The 27,080-nt window shown below is 40.3% G+C and overlaps 1 protein-coding gene across 1 annotated transcript; it reads right to left on the bottom strand.

Moving 5' to 3' along the window:
* Nucleotides 1-58: 58 nt before the first annotated feature.
* VNN2 (vanin 2) lies at nucleotides 59-27,080 on the bottom strand. The gene is given in 10 exon segments (XM_084889584.1): nucleotides 59-1,432; nucleotides 1,435-1,596; nucleotides 5,711-5,881; nucleotides 6,792-7,165; nucleotides 8,802-9,090; nucleotides 10,973-11,165; nucleotides 14,012-14,142; nucleotides 14,268-14,493; nucleotides 18,027-18,207; nucleotides 26,898-27,080. Coding segments are annotated over 8 exon segments (1,554 nt in total). The 5' UTR covers nucleotides 14,475-14,493; nucleotides 18,027-18,207; nucleotides 26,898-27,080; the 3' UTR covers nucleotides 59-1,405.

Below are 27,080 nucleotides of genomic sequence, written 5' to 3'. Positions count from 1 at the left end.
TATTGTTTTATCCATTGTATCAGGCAATGTGCAACCAGAAAAATAGAATCCACACTGGTTATTTTAAGAGAATTTAATATTGGGTTTTGGTTACACAGGTATTTGATGAATTAAGGACAAACAAACAAAAAGGAACACTGGGATAACACAGCAACATCAGAAAACAGCTACCATTCCTGTTATTTGTAAACAAAAGGAAGAGGAGGGAGTTAGGAGCTAGCTTTCCAGAGGACACTGGGGAGAAAAGGTTCAGCCCCCTGGGGAGAGTGCCCTCTCCAGCTGGGGCTGATGAACCAAGTCCTCAGAAGGGGCCCCATACTACATTTTTAATAGAAGATTCAAGTTTAACATATAAGGAGTATATATAGAATATATAAAAATAAAATATCAATGCCTCAATTTAATGTGATATTTTAATGTGAAAGTATTAGACTTAAAATAATTTTGGAGATATAAAATCTAAAAAATTCTGAAAATGTATTTCCTTAATTTTAAGAATACTTGCATTAAATGATCCAAATACACTGTATTTGGAGTTGCAATATATATATAATATTTTTAAGCAGACTACCCAATGTTGAAAACAGTGTTACTATTCACAGTTATGGGATTTGGGGCCTGTTGAATTATACCACAACCTTCAGGTGAGATAGTTCAAGGCTATGAATGCCCTGAGTCAGGTCACCTTTGATATGAACCTGGACTAGCTCTCATTGCTTCTAGAACATCTCAAAACAACTTCATTGTGAAGATAAATTTCAACATTACCATCTGATTGGGAAGCAAATTTCCCCCTAATCGTCAGCACAGAAAAGTAGGTGAATTCAAATTATCTTTAAGATTAAGTGGAATTCAGTCACAAGATTCTCAGTTTTCAAAGGCCAGACTATGCTTACAATGACCCTGAAGCTCACTCTGCCTGCCCCTCAAGCACACCAGCACACACAAGATCATAGCAAATAAGGTTACAACTAAGATCTGATCCTCATTTATCTGACCTAAGTACCAGGGGGCAAAATTACCATAATACTTAAAAATAATTCAAGATGAGAAGTGTATGTATTTGGAAATCATTCGTCTATACCCGTGGTCGGCAGACTGAGGCTTACGACCCACATACAGCTCTTTGGCCCCTTGAGTGCAGCTCTTCCACAAAATACCACGGCCTGGGTGAGTCTATTTTGAAGAAGTGGTGCTAGAAGTTGTTTAAGTTGAAAAAATTTGGCTCTCAAAAGAAATTTCAATCATTATACTGTTGATATTTGGTTCTGTTAGCTAATGAGTTTGTCGACCACTGGTCTATACTACTGAGATCTCCCTTCAAAATTTCTTAGTAAACTTGGAAAGCCAATAAACACATTTAGCAAAATATATGCTGCAAAAATAAATGTGATAAAGTGATGTCCTATACCATCATAATATTTGTAAAACTATGATCATTAAAAAAGTGGCTATTAGCAGGTTAGTTGTTTCCAAATTTCTGATCCCTCCGGAGCTGGACGGTGAGTCCTTAGTGTACCATCTCCCAAAGAGTGACACTGTTAGAATAGGCTCAGATAATCCATTCTTGTTTACCAAACGCCCGTCTTTTAGTACCTAAAGAAACAGTGGGGAAAGGATAGTCAGCTTCATTAAAATATACATTATAAGCAGAATTATTTTTTTTAAATAGTCCTATTTTGATTAAGTAGTTCTAGCTTTTCTACTGGTTTCTTATTAGACATTTTTTCCCTAAAATATGCTACACAATTCACTAGCCACATAAACACTGTATACTAAATATATTTGATTATTCCCTTAAACTGTTAGTCTTTCCCATCAAAATCACCTGTAGGAATCTGAAAAAGTACAGGTCCCACCTTCACGAGATTCTGATTTACTGCATCTGAAAAAGGGTCCTGACCTCCAGCCTATTGGCACATTGATCTGTTCTTCCAACCCTGTGGCCTATTTCTGGCAAGCTTTTCTTCCCAGTGGTTAATGAACTTGGTTAACCAGATGAACCTTTAGTACTAAGGACTTAAAAATACATCCTGATATTTGTATAATGCTTCACTGTTCACTAAATGATTTCACATGAATTATCACATTTGAACTTCAGCAAATCAGTGAGAACGATATTCTATGCCTTTAATGGATAGGAAATTCAGAGGTTAAATTTAACTGACTTGTATAAGGTTATATACTAGTAACTAGTCAGTTTCAGAGATCAAATTTCTGATAACAAACCAAAGTTGCCTAAAATATTACAGCAAGACACTTCCCACGTTTGTGGTTGTGGTTGTGGTCAGTGACACTTCCTGTTTTTAGCATAAAACTAGGGTGGGGAGAGACACATAGCAAATGTGTTGAAACCCCTGCAGAAGTGATCCTATAAGGTAATGTGTAAATATTTTCTGAAGAGAGTGCAGCATTCAAGGCAACGGTAGTACTCCAGCAGACATGGCAGGTGTGAGTCATATAAAAAAACGTGTCTTCTGCCTGGCCAGCATGGCTTAGTGGTTGAGCATCAACCTATGAAGCAGGAGGTCACAGTTTGATTCCCAGCCAGGGCATATGCCTGAGTTGTGGGCTCAATCTCCAGTGTGGGGTGTGCAGGAGGCAGCCGATCAATGATTCTCTCTCATCACTGATGTTTCTCTCTTTCTCTCTCTCTCTCTCTCTCTCTCTCTCTCTCTCTCTCTCTCTCTCCCCCCCCCCCCACCCCCCTTTCTGAAATCCAACTTCTGATCACTCTAAAAACAATGTTTACAGAAGGGCCATGACTTGAAAGATCTGTAGGAAAATAATTTTTTAAAAAATCAAGAGTTGGTTCGGGTTTATTAGGCCCTTTTTGAAGAAAGTAAGCACCCAGATTCAATGTGGTCTCAGATAACCAGCCTTAGAGAGGAGAAGCACATTATCTTAGGCTTTGATAACTTTATGATAATATGTTCCATGAATACCCAATTCCTTTTGTTTTAATCCCGTGCTCACAAAAACAAAAATAATAACAACAACAACAAAAAATAATACACACATACAAAAAACTTCAGATCCATAGCTTCAGTGTTTGAGATGACTTGCCAATGGATAGTCTTGAAGCAAAAGTTATTTTTCTCCAGGTAAATGAATCTATTTTTTAAAGTAATAAATGGGTCCCCTCTGTTGTCATCTTGTGAGTTTGGCTAGTGTCTGCTCGTTAGAATATGATGAACTTCAAGGAAAGTAATGCCACAGGGAATCTATACTTGAGAAATGAAGACAGTACTCTGGCCATAGAGCTCCTTCCAAGCATTGTTACACCAAGACCCCGCCTACCAGCTGGCAAGTGCAATATATCTTTTTTATGTAACCAATACCTTATTTCTTCATTCAACAAATAAGCTGGAGAATATGAGACATGATCCAAATGATAAATGTACCATAAAGTACCATAAAGTACCCAACTTAAAGGATGGGTGCAACCTTCCCCCCCCTCCCTTCCTCCCTCCCTCCTTCCTTTTCTTTTTCCCTCCCTCCCTCCCTCACTCCCTCCTTCCCTCCCTCCCTCCCTCCCTTCCTCCCTCCCTCCCTCCCTCCCTCCCTCCCTCCCTCCCTCCCTTCCTTCCTTCTATGCAAGAATGAAGGGCCAGGGCCAGGGCCCAGGCATGGGAGACGGCATGACAAGTTCTAAGAACTGTTGAGTTGAAACCTACAAATACTATACTGTTAAGCACTTAATTATTTGCTCTTTTGTATCATTCTCTAATTGTTGTTCCCAGCTACCTAAAACAATTTGGGATTAAAAAAAAAAAAAAGGTAAAACAAACAAAGGAAATAGCTATGTCCTAGTTTCTTCATGCTCTCCAACTCCTCATCAACTACCATCATCTAACTTCTTCAAATACCAATGTGGTTCAGAGTGAGAGTAAAATGGCATTTCTGGCTCAGGACTTCTTTTAAAAATGATTTTTAGAGATAGGGAGGGAGGGAGGGAGGAAGGGAGGAATGTGAGAGAGAAACATAGATTGGTTGCCTCCCACACATGCTCTGCTGGGGATCGAACTCACAACCTGGGTATCAAATCCACCCACCACCTTTCGGTGTACCAGACGATGCTCCAACCGATTGGACCACTGGCCAGGGCTCTAGCTCTGGACTTTTAATCTGGTCTGGAAACTCCATAAGTTTTTTGTCTTTCTCCATAAATGAGATGATTTTATTACATAAGTGCTCAGTCTCACTCTAGGATAATTCCTTAATGAGACAGATATATTTCCATGAGTATATGAGGGGGGTAATATCAAAGTACTACCCATGTTCAGTTTACATGGCGGAGATTATGAGAATACAGGGTACCAATACTACCTGACCCTTGATCTGTATGAACCCTGCTGTCCTTTCTCTCACTTACTTGGAAGTGGCCTCACATATTTTCAATTCATCGATACTTATTTGTGCCAGCCTGACCACCTTTGAACTACTAAATTATAGTTCCAAAGCCCTCACTTCATATCTGACTATGATTTTCTGTATCTGGCATTTAAGCTTTCACTCCAGCTTCAATTTGCTCATAAGATTCTACCTAACCAGGTTGTACAGCAGCCAAGGATTCCCGTTTTCTGGGTTTCTCAACTTTAAGGCTGCACTATGTGTTAAACTGTTGGTTTCACAGAATTAAATATTTTTATAAATATGATATATCCCAATCTGATAATACAGGCAGGCATTGACCATCAGCAAGCTGCAATTTTAAAGACTTTCTTGCTTAATGCTTTAGACAAATTAATGTAGATCCTGTTTTGCTTATAAAAAATGCAATGACTATACCCTAGATACAATAATCCTGCCTCTGTATGCCACAACTCAGAGAAGACATTAAGGTTCAAACTGGTTGAGTGTGTGTGGCCTAGCAGATAAAAACCTACAGTCTTAATTCTAATTTGAGACCACCTTAATTTATAAATTAACTTGGTTATAGCCACTATAATTTGTAAAATAAATATCTGATTTTCCATTTGTTCCCACATGCGACAAAAGGACACTGAAAGTCTGTAAACAAATACTTTTCAATAAATGGGGCTTGAGTTCAAAGGTTCTAGGTATCTTATCATGTTATTCCAACAAAGTGTCATCACTTTAGAATTACTTGCTGTAAATGTAAAAAGTGGCCCGAATATTTCCTCCTCCTTTATTCATGCCCTTCTGCAATGTGATTTGACAGCTCTACTTATTGAGAGATCTGTAACATTTATTTCTCTAACCTTTGAAACTACTTTGGGCATGTGACTTGCGTTGGCTAATGAGACATTCACAAACATGGTGTAAGCAGAGACTTGAGGAAAAACTTGCCCATTGTGGCTTTCCCTCTTGATGCTCTTGGACTCCTTCAAGTCCAAGCTTGCTGAAAGAGGAGGGAGCACAGAGAGAGTGTGGGCCCCAATCATTCCAGCTATCTAAGACAAGGCCATCACAAACCAGCCCAATCACCAGCTCGTGGCAGATGCATGAATGAGCCCAGCCAAGATCAGTTAAGCCTATTCCAAACAGGAACAGCCTAGCTACACTCGGTTCACAGTGTCAACCACAAAGTACCAGCTTAAAAAAAAAAAAAAATGGTTTTGTCTAAAGCCATTAAGGAATGAGGAAGTTGGCTGCACAGTACAATTTAAGTGATACAGTTGCCATAACCTATTTTGCTTGGCTTCAGAGAACAGATAAAATAAAAATACTCTTAAAGTCCTCCTACCTCAAATTTTCCAGGTGACAGCTTCACTTTAGTAAGTAGCACTTCAGGAAAAACATACTTTGTTCTGAATGTACCACTTAGGGAGAATACGTCAAATCTTGTCAAAGCTGTTTCTACCGGTTGTCCACAAGTTGTCACATTAGTCGTTTTGCATTTCAGCATGGTGCATACCTATGTAGAATAGATGTAGATAAAATGCAATCCCTTACATCTAAGTTACTTGTACTAGAATGGTTGACTCAGTGTGTAACTATAGCAAAGTAACTATTTCCTCATTTGATGAAGGGATTTGGATCATGTTCCTTATCATTAACAGCTTCATTGGAAATGACCAATGATTTGAGAACCAAGCCCACCTCCTGGGTAACAAATGGGTTGAAAGAAAGAAGTCAGCTTAGAATTAGACCTAAACCATTAGTTTGGCGCATCAAGTTATTAGTGGGCCCAAGAGAGTAGAGATCTCTCTGCAACAGTAGTACTGAAGCTAATATTATGGTTAAAATTCTGACCATCCCTTTTCTCTCATATCCTTTGTATAAGAAAGGGCAGAGGGGCACAGAGTATAAGAAGAAGATACAAATGCATAGGCAACAAACACTATACGAAAGTTTGAATTTTAAATATTTGTCATTGGAAGGAAATAAAATGAACAAAACACGTGATGACAAGAGAGACTAAGATCAAAGTGGTATCCTACTCAGTGTTGACTTTAAAAGTAAAAACAAAACTGCTTATATTCAGATACATTGGCAAAATTACATAAGAAAGTCTATTGGAGTTCACTATAATATGTAAACTAGTTCATTAGTTAAATAGAAAATCATCATGGTCAGGTTAATAGATATTCTCTTAAATATGCTCAAAGCAATCCAATTACAGTTAACGCCTATTGCAAATATCATTATTACTCTGTGTGTGTGTGTGCATGTGTGTGTGTGCATGTGTGTAAGTGTGTATGTGATGCTGTTTCAATACGTGGAGTCATGCAGAGAAAAAGCACGTGACTCCCTGGGGCAAACATGGAAAGTTCAACCTACAACTTACTGATACCTAAGCACTCCCTTTCCCGAGCTGGGATTACCTGCCAGTATTCTCTTCTCCTTCGGCCGTGAAGTCCTGTGAAAGCTCCCAGAACGTATACTTCATTCCCTTCTTTTCTTAGCATTCTGTAGCTTAAATGACAGCAGAGATCTTTGTGACAGACTGAAAGATTGCCTGCATTTTCAAAAAGTTCTGTGAAGTTGAACTCATCTCTGGACATAAACCCACTGAAAGTATTTTTCTGGACTGGGAATGGTTTGATGTTTGTGGCATAGGCACTCCAGTCCACGGCTGCAGGGTAGGCAGGAGAGTTTCGAGGATGTGAATACAATTCCGAAAGAAGGAGCTTTCCCTCGCTTGTTTTCATATCGTAATGGAATACTTTGGGCGAATCTGGTGCATAAATGCCACTGCCTAAGAATGGAAAAGGAGTCTTCTTAACACAAAACCAACACTGCCAGTTTTCCCATCAGAACTGAGCACCCGGTCACGTCACCACGGTGGTCCCAACGAGACAGCACACAGGCTTCTAGATACAGGGAACACCCAAGCGCTTCTCCTGCTCTCTCATGAAGGAGCATCATAGACGTTCGATGTCTGGTATCAAATAAACTTTATAACAGAAATGTTTGTGAGCATTATGGAAAATTGAAACAAATATAACAAATCTTTGTATTTGGGAGTACATGAAAGGTATGGAGCAGTAATATGAAATTATCTCCTGCTCTCCACCAGGCTGGTGTTTCCATATCGCTCCCAAGTTTTTCAACACTCTTCTTTCCAATGGGTAGGTCTAATTCCTTTCCCTTTGAGTGAAGGCTGGACTTTGCAACTCCCTTCTAACGAATGGAACACAGTAGAAGTGATGGTGTGTGATTAATTAAAACAAGCAGTGCAGCTCTCGCTCTCTGTGTCTCTCTCATTCTATCTATTTATCATCTATCAGCTGCCATGTCATAAGGATACATCACACAGCCGATAGAGAGGCCCAAGTGGCACGAAATGAAGGCCTCCTGCCCACAGCCCCTGAGGAATTAAGGGGTCCTGACTGCCATGCGAGGCAGCCTCTGGGTAACAGGCCTGCCAGCCCCAGTCAGTGCTCCTTATGACAACTCGCCCAGCTAAGGGCTTGATGGAACCCGAGGAGACAGTCTGAGCCAGGATCACACACCAACCTAGTCCCAAGTAGTGACAGATGGAAAAAGTGAGATAATAAATGTTTGTTGTTTTAAGCTATTTTTTTACTTGGAAGGTAAATTATTCCAAACGTCAATTAATACACTCCTTCTGTTCGTTGCCAATGTTTGAGCAAAGCATGTTTACTTCCGTGCTTTGCCACTTACTAGCTGGTAGCCTTTGGCAAGTGACTTGCATGATGTGTGCCTCAGGTTTCTAATCTGTAAAAATGGATGTTAGTACTCATCTCTCCGAGTTGTTGTGAAGATAAAGGAAATAATACACAGAAAGGTCTTACTGCAACCATAGCTGCCCAAATCAGTAAGTAGGGCCCTAGCTTATTTGGCTCAGTGGATAGAGCATCAACCTGTGGACTGAAGGGTCCCAGGTTTGAGTCTAGTCAAGGGCACATGCCTGGGTTGTAGGCTTGATCCCCAGTCAGGGGTGTTGGGGATATTCAGGAGGCAGCCAATTAATGATTCTCTCTCATCATTGATGTTTCTATATCTCTCTCTCCCTTCCTCTATGACATAAATTTAAAAAATATTTTTCTTTATTAATTAAGGTATTACATATGTGTCCTTATCCCCCCCTCCATTATCTCCCAATTCCCCTACTCATGCCGTCACCCCCCTGGTGTCTGTGTCCATTGGTTAGATTTATATGCATACATACAAGTCCTTTGGATGATCTCTCCCAAAAAATATATTTTAAAAAAATCAGTCACTAGGCGTTGAGTGTGTGTGGGAATAATTGAAAAAGATAGTGGTTAGTCCCTATAAAGAAGCAAAAAAATATGACAGCTCACATCTAAGGCATTAGCTCCTCTGCATTTAGAAGGACTATCTGCAAACCTCATCTGGTCATAAATTACCTGTCATATTTTGTTGCACATGATGTATATTTGCCGCAAGAAGATTGACTCTCATGCCCATAGCCCAAGCTGAGTGGAATTCAATAGCTGTCAGTAGGGGCAAAACATTCATCCATGCTGTGGGAAACAGAATGGTGTCCACCTGCAAGTCTTTCACCAGAGTCACAGCAGGATCATGGAAGAGTATATCGAAGCACGTGAAAATGCCAAACCTCCCAAAGTCGGTGTTAAAAGTCACCAGCTCTGGCTTTTCAGGGGCATCAAACTGAGGTTCAGAGTAGAGGTTGTACTGTAACAAATGCATAAGACAAAACCAGAAAAAGTTTCTTTACTGAAGAGATGACTTGTAGAAAAAACAAAAACAAAAAACAAACACACCTGCAAAGTTAGTACTGCTACGGTAATAGATTTGGTTATGGTCAACAACAGAGACACTATAGGCAGTGACTGAGACTGCTTATTGAAAGTAAAAGTCCAAGGAAAAGGAATACAATATCTCTCTCCCCGCCTCCCCCACCCAGTCTGCCCAAATTAGAAGACAAATAACTTCTCATAAATTCTAGGTTAGGATTTTCTTAAAAGCTGAAGAAGCTTCTTTAATGTTTCTAGGTGTCAGGGATTCAAATAAGAATGCTGCTATCGAATCCTTGACCCTTAGAAACACAATCGATGCACAATAAACATGTTAAGTGGATAAGGAATGCTACCTCCCTTTTACAGTGTCCCATGCAAAATAATTTCACAGTTTTTAAAATTGCTGAAATTACAAATGAAAAGAAGTTGTCAAAATCTGCAAAATCATGAAGGAAACTGTAAGGAAGCTGTCTGAAAATTATGTGATTGTTTTATTTCTTTGGTTTTTTAATCCTCACCCAAGGATATTTTTGCATTGATTTTTAGCGATTATGGAAGAGAGTGGGAAAGACAGAGAGAAATATTGATGTGAGAGAAACACATCAATTGGTTGCCTCCTGCATGAGCCCCCACCAGGGTCTGGGCCAGGGAGGATTCTGCAACTGAGGTACATGCCCTTGACCAGAATCAAGCCTGGGACCCGCTGGTCTTCGGGCCAATGCTGTATACACTGAGCCAAACCACTAGGACTGTGTTTTATTTAGAAATACAAAAATAAATATACAAAATTTTTTTCTGTAGCAGTATGTGATCAAAAGCATTGAAAAACAATTGGGTTATGCCGAAACCGGTTTGGCTCAGTGGATAGAGTGTCGGCCTGCGGACTGAAGGGTCCCGGGTTCGATTCCGGTTGGGGGCATGTACCTTGGTTGTGGGCACATCCCCAGTGAGGGGCGTGCAGGAGGAGGCTGATCGATGACTCTCATCGATGTTTCTAACTCTCTACTCTATCTCTCTCCCTTCCTCTCTGTAAAAAATCAATAAAATTTATATTTTTTAAATTAAAAAAAATAAAAATAAATGAAAAAAAAGAAAAACAATTGGGTTAATATCACTCCTCTTGACTAATATTTACATTTCAACTGGGACTTCCAGCACATTATTTCTCCATTCAGAAAATTCTGAGTGGAGAAATTGTTAAAAGATACAATTTAAGATGCTTAGAAAGTGTGGGTGGGTGTGGAAGAGGACATACACACTGACATGCACATCACATATTCACTTAAAAGGCTGGCTCATTCCCTGCCCAATTTGGTATAAAATTATGGCTAAAGTTTATCTTGCTCTTTTAATTCAGAGTTTAAAGTAAAAAATTTTCTGATTTAACCTTAAATTCATAAAAGGGTAATTCAATGAACTGGTATGAAAAATAAAGGGAAAGACTATAATTTGATAGAAAACAGGGAAATTCACTTCTATAAAACTCATTCATACAATTTGGAAACATCTTTATATCATTTCAATATTAAATGGTATCCAGACTACAGTCACCTTGGCATCCTTTGAATTAATATTAAAATTATGGTCTTATATACAGAATGATTTATCTCAACCATGGACTATTGCAACATCTTTCTAATAGCTCTTTACCTACATTTTCCCCCCAGGTTAGTTTTTTCTAAAATGTGATTTTCTTTAGTGTTCGTCTTAATAACAAATCTCTAATAACATCATGTATAGGGAATAAAGCTCAAAATACTCAACACAGCATCCATCACTCATAACAGCCATCATCTTACATACCCCCCCTCTCTTACCTTGTGGTAGCGTGCCACGAATTGTCCCTTTGCATCATATACCACATTGGTATTGTATTGGTAATAGCCATTAGGAGGACATGTGGATTTATGAGAATTACATGGCTTTTTGTCCCCAATATTTGCCAAGACATAGATAGAGTTGTCCCTGGCCAGGCAGCTGAGTCTTGCTTGTACTGGTGTGTCATCAAATCTAAATTAAATTATAATGAAGACATTTCAATAAGTCAGACAGAGAAAGACAAATACTGAGGATATCACTTATTTGTGGAATCTAAAAAGACTGAACTCACAGAAACAGAGTACAATAGTGGTTACCAGGGGCCAGAAGGTAGGGGAATTGAGAATATGTGGTTTAAGGGTATGAACTTGCAACTAGTAGGTAAATAAGTCTTGAAGGTCTAATGTACAGCATAAATATTATAATAAGAAATACTGTATTGTAGACTTCAAAGTTGCTTAGAGACTAGATCTTAATTGTCCTCACTACAAAAAGAAATGAGAGAGATTAACTGGAGCTATGATAGTAATCATATTGCAATATATAAATGTATCAATTTAACACATTATACACCTTATATTTGCAAAATGTTATATGCCAATTATCTATAATAATAAAAGCATAATATGCTAATTAGACCAGATGTCCTTCCAGACAAAGCCAAGGCTGAGAGGAAAACCTGGGTCCCAGGTGCCTGCCAATGGCCAGAGGGAAGCAGGTGCCAGCAGTCAGGGGAAGGAAGGCCTACTTTTGCACAAATTTCTTGCTCTGGGCCTCTAGAATCTCAACAAAAAAAGGCATTTCAACTTTAAAAGGTATTTAGTTAATTCATATATAAACAATAACAATAGGACAGATAGATGGTCAATAGATTCATTAAAAAATGCTCAGCATGACTAATCACCAGAGAGATGCAAATTAAAACCACAATGAGATTCACCTCACACTTGCCAGAATGGCTACCATCAATAAGTCAATAAACAATAAGTGCTGGTGAGCATACGGAGAAAGGGGAACCCTTGTACACTGCTGGTGGGAATTCAGACTGGGATAGTCACTGTGGGCAACAGTATGGAGTTTCCTCAAAAAATTAAAAATAAAACTGCCTTTTGACCCAGTGATCTCACTTCTAATAATATATCCTAAAAATCCCCAAATCCCAATTCTAAAGAATATATGCACTCCTCTGTTTATAGCAGCATTGTTTACAACTGCCAAGATCCCATCAGTGGATGAGTGGATAAAAAAGCTAGGGTACATTTACACAATGGAATAGTACATGGCCGTAAGAAGGAGGAAGGAAATCTGCCCTTAGCCGGTTTGGTGCAGTAAATAGAGTGCAGGCCGACCGACCCAAAGGGCCCTGGGTTCGATTTCTGGGTTAAATTTCTGGATTTGATTCTGGTTAAGGGCATGTGCCCAGGTTGCGGGCTCAATCCCTGGTGGGAGATGGGCAGAAGGCAACGATTGATCAATGGCTCTCTCTCATCATTGATGTTTCCATCTCTCTTCCCCTCTCCCTTCCTCTCTGAAATCAATAAAAACTATTTTTAAAAAATGGTTGACTGAATGAAAAGATGAATTATTTAAATTTGACTATATTTTCTGTCAAAATGTTTTTCTTCTCCTGTAGGGCTACGAAAGGGGCACTTGCTAACCATATGGAAGAACCTGTCCCCCAACCTTTACTAGTTCCCATAGTTACAATGACCTTTGACTCATCTATACATTTGCATCATATGTTATTTTTAACAGGAAATCCAGAACTCAATCCTACTGTGAGATTAAAAACAAATGGGCCATCCCAATTCCCAAAATTTCTATGCAGAAAGACTGTCTGGCTATTGGCCTCTTTTTTATATGAAATAAAATTTCTTACAAACACCATAGAGAAATCATCTCAGGGCAAGAGGGATGGGAAGACGGAATTGTCTAAGGTCATGTAACCCAATATTCTCTTTTTTTGTGCTGTTAATCTCTCTAGAGCAGTGGTCGGCAAATCGCGGCTCTCGAGCCACATGCAGCTCTTTGGCCTCTTGAGTCTATTTTGAAGAAGTGGCACTAGAAGAAGTTTACGTTTAAAAAATTTGGCTCTCCAAAGAAATTTCAACCATTGTCCTGTTGATATTTGACTCTGTTGACTAAAGAGTTTGCCGACCACTGCTCTAGAGCAAAGAAAAATCCTTTCCCGATAGCTTTTATACAAATGTCAGAATAACCAGGAGTGCCTAAAGAAATGTGGTAGCTATAATTCCCCAGCAAAAATATGGCAGAGGAATGTTAAATAAACTTTATTTGAGGTAAAAGAATGAGAGAGCATGAGAGGGGAACAGAGTGAGAGGATCTGAGCAGTAAGAATAAGTGTGACAGAATGAGAGACCTTTCACTGAAAGGTTTGAAGTGTACTATCTGTACCTCAATAACCTCTGAGTCCTATTAGGAAGTAGGATTCATATATTAAACACACATCCATGGCTATTAAATATGTTGCATTAGAACATTCCTAGATTACTTTTTCTCAGGAAAATTGCCTTTATGGGCCTAGGAACATGCAGTTTCATATCATAAGTCTTATGATTCACTAGAGACAACACAGTGAGGTCTTTCTGCCTGAGAAGCAGATTCCAATAAAATTGCAACATGGCACCTTTAAACAGGGACGTGGAAATATTTTCCAAACACAATCCGCTGTCCACTTCAGAAATTAATTTACTACTTGTGTCCATGAGATCCTCCTCCCCTTCATCACCAGTCCTACTTAGAAATGTCCTGTTTGCATATTTTCCTAAAGTAAATAAAGAAACCATGAAGTGAACATGGCACTCCTGGTTATTCTGACATTTGTATGAAGTAATAAATGCTTATTCAATGGTATCTAAGTGCAACTTTTTAAAAATCCAACAAATGCCAAGATAAATGTAACACTAACCTGCCACCAGGTACATGATAATTCAAGATTTATCATTTTGATTTGGCGAACATGCACATTTTAGAGAACTGCTGTACTATTGCACAAACAACTAGGATAGGGACAATACCTGTGGGGGTCTTGACATGGAATCCAGGCCACCCGAGGGTCTTGGATATCCTCCAGATAAGGGAAAATGGTTTCCCTGGTAAATTTCCATCCATAAAGTGCATCTTCTGGAGTCACGATAATTTGAGCACCCTATTCAAAACAAGTCCAACCAAAATATTTTTCTCCATGTGTAACACAGACAATGCAACCCTGCAACCTTCCACTGGATTTCATGTCCCCACCATGAGTTAAGATTAGCAGAAAGAAAAGAATACCTGCGCAGCTGCCTGCTGTATCGCTCTCTCCAGAATATCTATGTTCTTGTTCATATGGAGCAAGGCATCGTCCCGGGAAACAGGTGTTTCTGTGGCCTTTGGCCGTAGGACAGCATGTTCATAGACGGCGGCTATAAATGTATCCAGGGCACTGACATGCAGGATAACCAGGGCACAAACCGAGGCTTGAAAGGAGGAAGTGATCATGGCCAAGATCTAGAGGTTTCTGAAAGTACAAGTAATATTCATGCAGCATTTACAAAGGGCGGTCCATGAGTTCCTATTTTATAATCTTATAAATAGTATACCCTGCGGGGGCCTGACACGGCCGGGGATCTCCCTTCTCCGTGGCCAGCACGGAAAGAGAGATGAAATTGGTTCTTTGTAGAGGCAGCCAGGGCTTGAGAAATAAAGAAATGAAGAGAGTCGATGCAGAAGTAGGTTTAAGCTGGGCCCCAGGTGGGTCGCAGACCTCCTCTGCTGGAGAGACTGACAACCCCTGAGTCACACAGCACACTATTTATTCTTCAATACACAAAGTGGGGGTTTTCACAGGAAAAACAAGGAGCCTGGGAGGGGCCAGGTCCCACTCACTCCTTCCTGCCTGACAAACACAAGCCAGGAACTAAGAACATCTCTGCTCTCCCAGGACAAGAAGGTAATTGACATGATTCTGTCAATATCCCAGGCTCAGTCAACAACAATCTAAAGAATGTCCAAGTATTTCCAAGGGTGCCCTCTACTCTCCCCCATTTTTAATTTGCATTTTTAACTTTTAAAACTGGCAAGTCAAATATATTTTGCATGTCCTAGATTAGTAACATTTTACATTTCTAAGAAAATACATAATCAATTAAGAGCTTCAATTCTGTTCTCTAGATTTTTTTTATATATGTTTTTGATTTTAGACAGAGAGGAATTGAGAGGGATAGAGAGTTAGAAAAGTCGATGAGAGAGAAACATCGACCAGCTGCCTCTTGCACCCCCCCCCCACTGGGGATGTGCCTGGTAATTGGCCTTGACCGGAATAGAACTCGGGACCTTTCCATCCGCAGTTTGGTGCTCTATCCACTGAGCCAAACCGGTTTCGGCTGTCCTCTAGATTTTTTATGAGGTAAATTTAAACTTTACTTTTTTTTATTTATTTATATAATTAAGAGCCAACTTCCAAAAAAAAGTTTTTTGCCACTGAGAGGGCAGGGCGGAGTTATCCTCCATTCTGTAATTGAATCCTAGCCTTTACCCAACCAATCAGGGTTAGCCGAGGCAGTGACATCACCACCGACCGGAGTAAAACCCCTGGACTGGGCGAAATTCGCTCTCTCTTCTGCCATGCTGCCGGTGTGAGTGGGACAGAGCCCATGCTAGCATGGAAAAGGCTCTTCTGTTTATTACATCGGACTCAGCTCCCTGGTGGTCCTTGGGGATCACGAAGTCTGGGTGTAACAGCCACAGGAGTTTGGAGGAAGTTTATAGCCATTCAATGCAAATTACCACCTTCCTTAGCTTACTGGGAGAGTAGTAGAGCAATTAAGGTTCTTGACCAACCTTTCTGTTCCTGTCAACATCTCTTTTAGTGAAACTGATTTGTTTCAGTCATCATGGCCAAAAAAAAGACACTTTAAACTTTCAGAACTTTAAAATTTTCAGGTATCAAATCAAATACTTAGCATTTCTCAAATCAATAATACTTTTACATTTTTTAAAGATACATTTCAAATATAAGGCATATTTAATTAATAGGCTAACTTCAATTCTCTAGACTTCATTCAAGGCATACTCAGATCAACATTTTAGTATTATAACAATTCAATACATTTAGATTTGAGTTTTTATCATTTGATTTAGTAACTTCCGTGTTCTGTTAAGTTTCCAGCGATAGGCCTAGCCCATCCTCTAAATTTCAAAACGGTCACAATTTTCCTGCTGGAGAAGTCAAGAGATAAACTCTCAGCCATTCACATGTAAACTTCACTTGCCTCTTGGCAGAAATTTCAAGAGCTGTTTTAAATGCCTTCGGAAACTAGCCTGTATTCATCTCCACCACCTATAAGGCTAAAAACAGCCTCTTAGGTTTTTATTCTGTACCCAGTAAAGAGTTAAGCCCAGTGCAAAACTATGCACACTCGTTTTAAACTGGCTTTCCCCTTTTACATGTGCACAGAAATCCCTGATGCATTTATGAATTCGTAAAAGCTTTAAGTCATTAGCTGGAAAAAAAGATGGTGAATATGAGGCTTCTTAAAGTGGCTTTTTTTTGGGGGGGTGGGGGGGATGGTGTCGTTTATCTATTGTTTTTTATTTTATTACTTTTCAATTTTTTTAATTTTTATTTTATATTTAAGAAAAGAAAAAGATTTTAAGATAAAGTATTATTGGCAGTTGCTAAGAAATTCCTTTAATCTTTTTTACTTGGTTACAAGTAGTTTACACGTGGAGGCGGAGGAGGTGCAGATGGTATTCTTAAAGATTTGCACCCTTCCACTCCAGGCTGTAAGGTTGTGGCTGCACCCCACTTAAACATTCTTACACTCTCCTGTGCTGAATCAAAAAATAATGTAGGAATAGGAATTTTCTCTGGACTTTCTGCTGAGTATTGGTCACACAACTGCTTTCTTACCTTTTCACAGGTTTCATCAACAAACCTTAAGAAAGAAATCAAGAATCTGACTCCGCTTAACAGAATCTCTTTGAGCCATGAGCATAGTTTAAAGCATTTTGAAGGATTACCCATGTTTTACTCCCAGCTAATTCAATTTCACAACAATACACTCCCTCTACCTTACAGTTCCTTAAATCTGTGGTGCCCAATTCTAGGGAGCGATCCCTTGCCTTACTTCTTGTTGCCTCTTTTTGCCCACGCCCCACTTGGGTGCCAGAATGCAAGGGCCTAAAGCTGCAGGGATCTCCCTTTTCTGTGTCCCGCACAGAAAGAGAGATGAACGAACTGGTTCTAAGTGGAGGTGCCCAGGGATTGAGAAATATTAGAAATAAAGAGAGAAGACACAGATAGATTTTAAGCTGGGAGCTGGGAGGGCCGCAGACCTCCTCTGCTGGAGAGACAGACTGACGACCTACTAAGCTACGCAGCTCATCAATTTATACTCCAATCCAATAAGGGGTTTCACAGGAAAACAAGGAGCCTGGGAGAGCCCAGGTTCCACCACTCCTTCCTCCTGGACAAACATAAGCCAGGAACTAAGAACATCTCCGCACTCCCAGGGCTGGGAGTGCAACTGACATGATTCTGCCAATATCCCGGGCCCAGTCAGCAACAATCTATATAGAATGTCCAGGTGTCTTCCTATTTGGCCCTCTACAATACCCAACCACTTTTGAGGGGAAAATGTTGCCATTAAAGGAATACAATAAAAAAGCACTACAAAGATTGTACAACATCTACTATTGTTAAAATTTGATAGCAAATTTCAATAAAAAAACAAAATTCAAATGTAGTTACAACCACACCCTTTAACAGAGAGAAAACAGTAACTAAAGTAACTCTGATGTGAAAAGGAATAATACAACATACCTGCTCTATCTCTTTCGCAAGGTTAGTCTGAGAGTCAGAGATACAAGAAGGTTCTCTCTAAGATTAGGATGGGATGACAATTATTAACTCAAACAGGTGATAATTTAGTCATGTAATGATCCCGACTGTTTTGTGTGCTTTAGTTGTTAGGCCCACAGAACAACTCTTACTGAAATAAACAAACCCAGTCTATTTGGGGTTCGGGGGATGAAATGGGGGCTGAGTACCTGAGATCAACTCCCGGATCTTGCCAAGCAGGACATGGCAGGTGCCCATCAGCCATGAGGTGGAGATACAACAAAAACACCAAGGAACTCAGGATAGTGAGGAGCCGCTTTGAGCCCTGCCTCAGCCTGAAGGACGTCCTCCTCTGGCCTCTCTCCCAGGAATGGAATGACATTAAGTGAGCTGAGAAGTAAAGAGTTGGAAATAGCATGTACAATCATTAACAGCATTACCTCGTGGCAGCAAGGATGACACATCAGAATAAGAATCAAGAAAAATAGGTTCTTCTTTTCAAACTACTCTCATGATGATTGTATTTTTTTAAAAAAGGAAGAAAGAAAAGAAAAGAAAGAAAAAAGGGAAAGGAAGGAAGGAAGGGAAAGAAAGAAAAGAAAAGAAAAGGAAAGGAAAGGAAAGGAAAGGAAAGGAAAGGAAAGGAAAGGAAAGGAAAGGAAAGGAAAAAGAAAAGGAAAAGAAAGGAAAGGAAAGGACAGGAAAGGAAAGGAAAGGAAAGGAAATGAAAGAAAAGAAAAGAAAAAAAAAGAAAAGAAAAAGAAAAGGCAGGAAGAAAGAGGATGATAATATATCTTCAAAAAGGGCATAGTGGTAAGAAATGATGTTTTTGTCCCTGTCCCCTGTGGAGGCTTTCATATGTCTTCAAAAGATTGTTTGAATCTGCCTTTTTGGAAGGAAATGTCTGCTTGAGCAGAACCAGCCTGAACTTTATCTTTTGGTGTCAGGTCTCATACAAGTGAGACTTGGATGGGCGTTCAACTTCTCAGACAGCTAATGCAACTCAAACCAAGAGGAAATCTGAGAGTTATGAAATGTCATGCCCTACTGAATGGAAAGGGTTGTGATACAGGAAGTTGCCAGTAGCCAATTGTTTTTGACCTATGGCCTCTGTAATTTCATGTGGTTCAAACTACCTCTGCTTTCAGCTCTCAGAAGCTGAGGAGCTGCAAAAGTCCCTTTCAACTGGTAGCATGCTCCCGGTTCTTCAAAAGGAAAACAGTAACCAATTCTCTTGATGACTTCGCTTGCAAATCATTAACTTTAGTTTCCATTCAACTATGCCCAAAGTTCACTGCATTCACCAAAAGGAACTTCTAAAAATTGTTTTGGTCGGTGCTACAGACTGAATGTTTGTGTGCCCCACAATCCCCCAAACTCACATGTCCAAACCTAATTCTTCGTGTGATGTATCTGGAAGTGGGACCTTTGCAAATGTTTATGTCATGAGGGAGGAGCCCTCAAGAATGGGACTTCCTTCCGGCAGGGGCAGCTCAGTGGTTGAGCATTAACCAATGAACCAGGACGTCATGGTTCAATATCTGGTCAGGCAGGGCACATGCCTGGGTTGCAGTCTTGATCCCCAGTACGGAGCATGCAGGAGACAGCTAACCAATGATTTTCTCTCATCATGAATATTTCTATTTCTCTCCCCATCATCCTTCCTCTCTGAAATCAATACAAAAATATATTTTAGGTGAAAAAAGAAAATAATAAGATTCCTGCCCTTATTAAAAAAAAAAAAAAAAAGAGTCTGTATGGAACTCCTTTGCCCCTTCTTCTGTGTGAGAACACAATGTGAACGAGGAATCGGGTCCTCAACAGATAACTGAATCTGAACCTTGATCTTGGACTTCCCAGTCTCCAGAACTGTGAGAAATAAATGTCCATTGTTTATAAGATGCCCAGTTTTTAGTATTCCTTTACAGCAGCCCACGTGGATTATGACAGCTGGATTCAAAGATTTTGGCACAATAAGGATGACTGCCTTATTTTCAGGACAACAGGAATAAATCCAAAGGAACGGATCAAAGCCCCATGTTCACGTGTGTTGGCAGTTATAAAAACAAGCATTTGACAGGATAAAACAATGAAGCTGGAATCTCAGGTACCACAAAGGAGAAAAATGAAAAGGTAGTTTGAAAGTAGAAAAGGGTCAAGCCGTGGGACATTTATTGTCTTATCAAACAATATGAGGACGTTCAAACATAAAGAAAAGTTCAGAGTTTGAGTCAAAACTGAGGGCCAGACCTGCAATCAAACATCTCCAAGGACTGAGATGCTCCAAGGAGTAACAGTTTTGTGGTTTAGTTTATATATTAAAGTAAAAAAACTATATAGAAGGAAGGTTATTGAATCCATTGGTGGTAGATAAGGAGGTGGGAGACCGCAAAACAGGGAAATCTCTAGGATTGAATGGAAAATAAAAAATGGAGAGATGCATACTTCTTTTACATTGATGGGTGCTGGATAGTTAACACTTAACATACATGTAACTGTATAGAGGCATGCAGGTCAATGATAACAAAAAGGCATGGGGTGGTCTGGCCCCGGTACCAGATGTTTATCTCTGAAGGTCTACAGAAGAATCATTCTGGCATTCTAAGCTTATTTTCCTAGATAGAACCACAAAAACAATGGAAAGGGCTTGCTCAATGTCAAGATTAATCTATCACATGGGCCTTAGGACATGACTTCCCATTATAACCTATGCAGTTAGGAATGTTTATGAACAGAATATCACGTGTGGTTACGTTGAGTGTGTTAGGTCTGCCGGATAGACCTGTTTTCATTCATCGGAGCATCAGAGTGATTCACCAATTGTTCACCTTATTCATTTTCAATGGGCAAGGATGTAAAAAAGCATGCTTTAATGCCTAAGGTAGGTAACTACTTACAGGTCTGTCTAGGTGAGGCCTGACATCCCTGGATCCTACCTGCTGTCTTCTTTCCAACGCCTGTGGCTCGTCCATTCACCCCGGACTTCCTGTTTTGGTTTACTTCCTGGGTGGGCAGCAGCTGGCCAGAGGGTTCTGCTCCCTTAGGCACCAGGAGAGGGAGCATTTGTTTTATCCTAGGCTGGCAACTCCCATGGCTGGGCTTTTCTTACAAGTTGTCCTAGAGGCTGAGTAACACAGGCCAGGTGGGATTACATGATTGCTACTGAGCAATGTCCAAATGGCCAGGGGAAGTAACAGAGCCAAAGAAGCTAGCCATTTTCTCTTTCTTTCTTTCTTTCTTTCTTTCTTTCTTTCTTTCTTTCTTTCTTTCTTTCTTTCTTTCTTTCTCTCTCTCTCTCTCTCTCTCTCTCTCTCTCTCTCTCTCTCTCTCTCTCTTTCTTTCTCCCTCCCTCCCTCCCTCCCTCCCTCCCTCCCTCTCTCTCTTTTTTTCTTTCTTTCTTTCTCTTTCTTTTTCCTTTTTTTTTTTTTTAAGATGACAAAATCCCCCACTCAACACACACCCACCCCCACTTTATTTCCTGTAAACAAAACAGTTCCTCAGGCCTTGCCTCTTGAGGTGCAGCAAAGCCCAGTCCATCACCACTTCCTCCCGGTGCCTGAACATCCTGCCTCAGCTGCTGACAGTGCCACCACCTCAGGGACACTATCCTGACCTGGTGGTTGGGGTGGGGTTAGAGGGACAGACCCCAATCTGGGCGATCAGCCCCTAGGTGCAGGCCAGCAGCCCACGTGTTTAGCTGGAAGATGCTTGCAGCCCAGGGTCTGTTCCATCACAGAAGCCAGTGCCCAGCAGTCTTCTACAATCTTACTGTTCATTTTTATTTATTTTTTAAATGTTGCTTTTTAAAAATTGATTTTAGAGAGGGAGCAAAGGAGAGAGATAGAGATAGAAACATCGATTGGCCCTACCAGCATGGCTCAGCGGTTGACTGGCGCCTTATGAAGTAGGAGGTCACCGTTCAATTCCCAAGCAGGGCACATACCTGGACTGCAGGCTGCAGCTAGTCAGTGATTCTCTCTCATCCTGATGTTTCTCTCTCTCTCCTCCTCTCCCTTCCTCTGCCCCTTCACGCCGACCTGCGGGCTGTGCTGGCCTCTGTCCTTGGTCTTCTGTCCCCGGCTGCCCACTGGTTCGGACCTCGCCTCCCGCCGAGAAGGAACTCCACACGGAAGCTAGCCATTTTCTAGCCCTAAGACCTCGGTTGACTCTTTACATTCACTTTATATTCTTCATCTTTAGCCCATTATTGTGTGTGTGTGTGTTTTTTTTTTTTTAATTTAATATATTTTATTGACTTTTCACAGTGAGGAAGGGAGAGGGAGAGAGAGTCAGAAACATCGATGAGAGAGAAACATCAATCAGCTGCCTCCTGCACTCCCTCCCACCCCCCACTGGGGATGTGCCTGAAACCAAGGGACATGCCCTTGACTGGAAACGAACCCGGGACCCTTGAGTCTGCAAGCTCTATCCACTGTGCCAAACAGGTCAGGGCCCATTATTCTTTTATTGTAATGCTAATCCACTCTAGAATTTTCCTCCTCCATGTGGACATAACTAAATTCCCGTATGGCCCTGAATCTAATTACTGATAACTCACATGCAGGAATTTTTCTCACTTTAGTTATAAGAATCAGGATCGACCTTAGCTGGTTTGGCTCAGTAGATAGAGCATTGGCCTGCGGATTGAAAGGTTCCTGGCTTGATTCCAGTCAAGGGCACATGCCCAGGTTGGAGGCTCGATCCCCAGTATGGGGTGTGCAGGAAGCAGCGATCAATGATTCTCTCTCATCATTGATGTTTCTATCTCTCTCTCCCTGTCCCTTCCTCTCTGAAATTAATACTATATATATATATACATTTTTTTTTTCTTTCTTTCTTTTTTTTTTTTTTTTTAAAGAGTCAGGATGGTATTGAGTGATGGTTAATGGCATGGACCCCGAAGACAGAATGCCTAGGTTTGAATCACTTCCCAGCTGGCTGACTATGAGTAAGTAATGTGACCTCTCAGTGCCACAGTTTCCCTCATCTGCCAAAGGTGGTAGCATGTGCTGAATAATTTTTGCTGTTATTACTGCCTCATGCCCAGAAGATGGTGGTTCTATTAGAAGAGGGCAGTGCCCAGGGCAGCTCTGACCCAGGGCTTTAATTCTCTGCTCCTGTGCCCACCTGTTCTTGGCTACTAATTTGTTAAAAGACTTTAACCAATCCATTGTCTCTGTTTTCTGATTGTTCTCTCTCTTTCTACAAAGCCTTCTGTGCCAATCTGTCCTGAATGGTTTATTCCGAAATTATTAAAAAGAAGTCCATTTCTACCAGCTAATTTTGAATGTTTTCTCTCCAACTGTACCACAGATATTTCTCTCTGATCAATAATTTTAACTCCTTAATTCATACATCAACAGATCCACACACAACACACACATGCACATAACTTACCGAGAAACTCTATTACTCATTCATTATTGTTGCAAATGCGGAATGGCACAGCCAGCCACCTGGAAAACAAGCGTGGCAGTTTTTGAAAAAGCTACTCATGGCCCCTCCCCATCCTGGGTGGAACAGTAAACAGGGAGGTAGGGCAGAATCCCAGTGCCTCCTACATCTTGTTCCCTGCGCTTGAAGAGGAGAGGACAGGACAGTCTTGGTGGAGCGTTGAGAGGCCCCAGTACAGGAAGAATTTCTTTATGAGCTGTACTTCTGATAGGCTGAGCCATTAACCAAAGTGACCACATGCAAAGACAGAGGAGAAAAGCCGACATCTTGCATTTGTGTGGTTTGAACACCCAGAATCAGAGTCACACCATAGTGCTGCTCAATGGAATTTGTTTCTATGGAAGATCAATGATCCATGAATGCACAGTATATATGTGGGAGTGCTCACTCTTCTAAATTAACTCACCAAGGTCTTGAGAGCTGGGTTAGCACAAATTCCCCAGCAACAAAAATGAGGAAGTCGTGGGCAGGTCTTCCTTTCCTATGCATTTCCCTCTCCCCTCCCCCCAATATTGCCGCTTTTCCTTAAGATATTCTTCTTTTCTTTCAGAAGATGCACGGGCATGTATAGAGTCCAATGCTGCTGCTTTATTACTATGAGATGATAGTGCCACTTCCTAATGCATAGCCCTGTCCTCCCACCATTCGTGTTCCACATCTAGAGACAGGACCTGGCTCTTGGGAACGGACTCACCAACCCTGAGTGACTGATCTCCATCAGCTGAGTAAATAAGAGGTAAAAGGAGCCAGTAATAGTGATAAAGCAGAAAACAATACAGGACATGAATATAGGCCGAAGTGCTGAAACTATATGAAGAAAAGATATCAATATTATGTTCAAATAGTTATGTACACTGGTTTTAATTTTTTTTAAAGGAAAACAACTCTATAAGAATTCATACAACAATTGATTTCATGGTGGACATTTTCAAAATCTAAATATATAAAAGGCTAATATGCAAAGTGTCCCCTCAGGAGTTTGACCGGTAGACCAGGAGGTGGATTGCTCGCTGTGATGTGCATTGACCACCAGAGGGTGGCATGGAACATGGTGTGTGGCAGCAGCAGTACTGAGGGAGTGAGGGAAGGAAGAGGTGGGGTGGTGGGGAGGTGGGGGGCAGAGATCCTGATAGGCCCTGATCACTGGCCAGGCCTCGGGACCCTACCTGTGCATGAATTTCTGCACTGGGCCTCTAGTATATAATAATGTGACAACTGATTTGGTATTCAAATTAGTCTTAAATGACAAAAACTTAAAAATGAAATAATAATGTACTACTTTTTGTATTTGTCATGCTTTTTGTCAACAAGAAACAGACTTTGAATTATTTGTTTTAGTAATGATGACAAAATTGCTCTAACCTCAGAAGTTGTGCTGATTGTCACCTATAACTCTCAACTATAAACATGCTGAGAATAGAATAGACTGTGGATTTTCTGAGAAAACTAGTATAAATACTTAAGATTTGCAAGTTGTTCTCAATAAAGGCTGAATAAACAGGCTTTATTTAGTTCCCTTTGTTAATACTTTAGATGTGTTTTTCTTTCTGTCTGAATATGCTATATCTGAGTCTTACACTCCTGTGAGTTTTTCATAAATAGAGGACATATATGATATTGATACCAAAGGAAAGATAACTATCATAATACTAATCTTTGGGTCATTCCTTTTTTATAAAATTGTATATAAACAGATATGTGTTTCTTTACTTTCACTTACTAGTAATTGTACTTAATGAAAATTAGTTTGAAAATAATGTCAGTATTCATTATTCACCTCTTTTACCATCTAGATTTGAGAAGGTATATTTAACATATTTAAATCCTCACAATTTAATAAATAAGTAAATAGAATATTGCATTAATGTATGATATTTAATATCCTATGTAAAATAATGTGTATTTGAGGGGAAAACTAATCATGCAACTACCATACTATCCAACAGTTGCATCTTTCCCAGGCAGTTATCCCAAATGATGAAGACATGTTCACACAAAAATCTGAACATTAATGTTCATAGTAGCTTTATTTGTACTAAACATAAACTGGAAATAATCCAGGTGTCCTTCAATAAATGATAAAGAAAGCTGTAGACCAGTACCATGGAATATTCCTCAGCAATATAAAGAAATGAACGATAGCCAAGACCGGTTTGGCTCAATGGATAGAGCGTCGGCTTGGGGACTGAAGGGACCTGGGTTCGATTCCGGTCAAGGGCATGTACCTTGGTTGCGGGCATATCCCCAGTGGGGGGTGTGCAAGAGGCAGCTGATCGATGACTCTCTCTCATCGATGTTTCTAGCTTTCTATCTCTCTCCCTTCCTTTCTGTATAAAATCAATAAAATATATATATATAAAAGAAATGAACGATAGATACATGCAACAATGCAAATGAATCTTAAGAGCAGTGTGCTGAATGAAAAAAGGCCAGTCCCCAAAGTTAACAACATACTGTGTGTCTCCAACATCCTTGAAATGAGAAAACTATAGAAATTGAGAACAGATTAGTGGTTGCCAGAGATTAAGGAAGGTGTGAGTGTGAGAGGGAACTGGATGTTCTATAAAGGGCAACATGAAGGATGGAGAATGTTCTGTATAGATAGATGATAGATAGATAGATAGATAGATAGATAGATAGATTGATTTCAGAGAGGAAGGGGGAGAGAAAACATCAGTGATGAGAGAGAATCATCTATCAGCTGCCTCCTGTTCGCCGCTTAATGGGGACCAAGGCTACAACCAGGGCTGTGCCCTGACCAGGAATTGAACAAAGACCTCCTGGTTCATAGGTTGAGGCTCAACCACTGAGCCACGCTGATTCCATCAATATATCCTGGCTATGATTTTGTACTATAGTGTTGCATCATGTTTCCATTGGGGGAAACTGAGTAAGAGTATACATGGCTTCTGTATATTAATTCCTTTTTAAAATAAAAATGCTTTGATTGATTTTTGAAGGGGGAGAGGAAGAGGGAGAAAGAAACATCCATCACATGACCCCTCCTGGCATGTTCTTGCGATCTAACCTGTCACTTTTTGGTGTATGAGACAACACTCAACCAGCTGCTCAATCAATTAAGTCACACTGGTCAGGGCTTTGTATTAACTCTTACAACTGCATGTGAATAAAAAATGATCCCCAGACTTATAAAGTTTAATTAAAAAATATGACTTGTGATTTATTTGTCCTTTTTATTTTCCCTTTGATTAATTTGTATATCACATATGCATAGGTTGCAACATGGTCTTAACATAAAAGATATATTTTCTTTTATTATTATTACATGCTGCATTCGCCCACATAAAATAAGTCTCCTTCTGTTAAAGGATTCTTTTCAGCTGGGCACCTTTGTTACATTTAGAGGAATATAAACATATAAAAACATAAACAAACAGAACGATTTCCTATGAAAGTTCTACCCTGTCTTTTGGTTTCATTGCTCGAAGTTCCTCTATTTTTTAACTTTTTTCCCCCCCACTTATTTCAATTTGACTTGCAAAATCATAAAACGAGGAAGGCACAGGGTTGGTTTCATACAAAGTGTCCCTAAATACATTGGCATCTGCGGCGGCTACATGTGTTGACAACAATCTGTTGGGAACAGAAACTGAAAGTTCTCTCACCAGAAATCTTGGAATCTTTGTGTTGGCTTTGAACTCTCCACAGTCGATAGAGCTGGTAACGGTAACAGTGGGTCGGGTCCTGGGTCCTGAGCGGCCCCCCTGGACGCCCCCCGCGTGGTGGAGGTGGGAGCCCAGCCGCTGCCCCGCAGGAAGCTGCCGGCAGATCGCCGGGTGCAATAGCGG

Source organism: Pipistrellus hanaki, assembly GCF_964339955.1.
Source record: "Pipistrellus hanaki genome assembly, chromosome: 7".
Taxonomy (NCBI): Eukaryota; Metazoa; Chordata; class Mammalia; order Chiroptera; family Vespertilionidae; genus Pipistrellus; species Pipistrellus hanaki.
The sequence above is the reverse complement of the archived record's forward strand: the minus strand, read 5'-3'. Positions and strand labels throughout refer to the sequence as shown.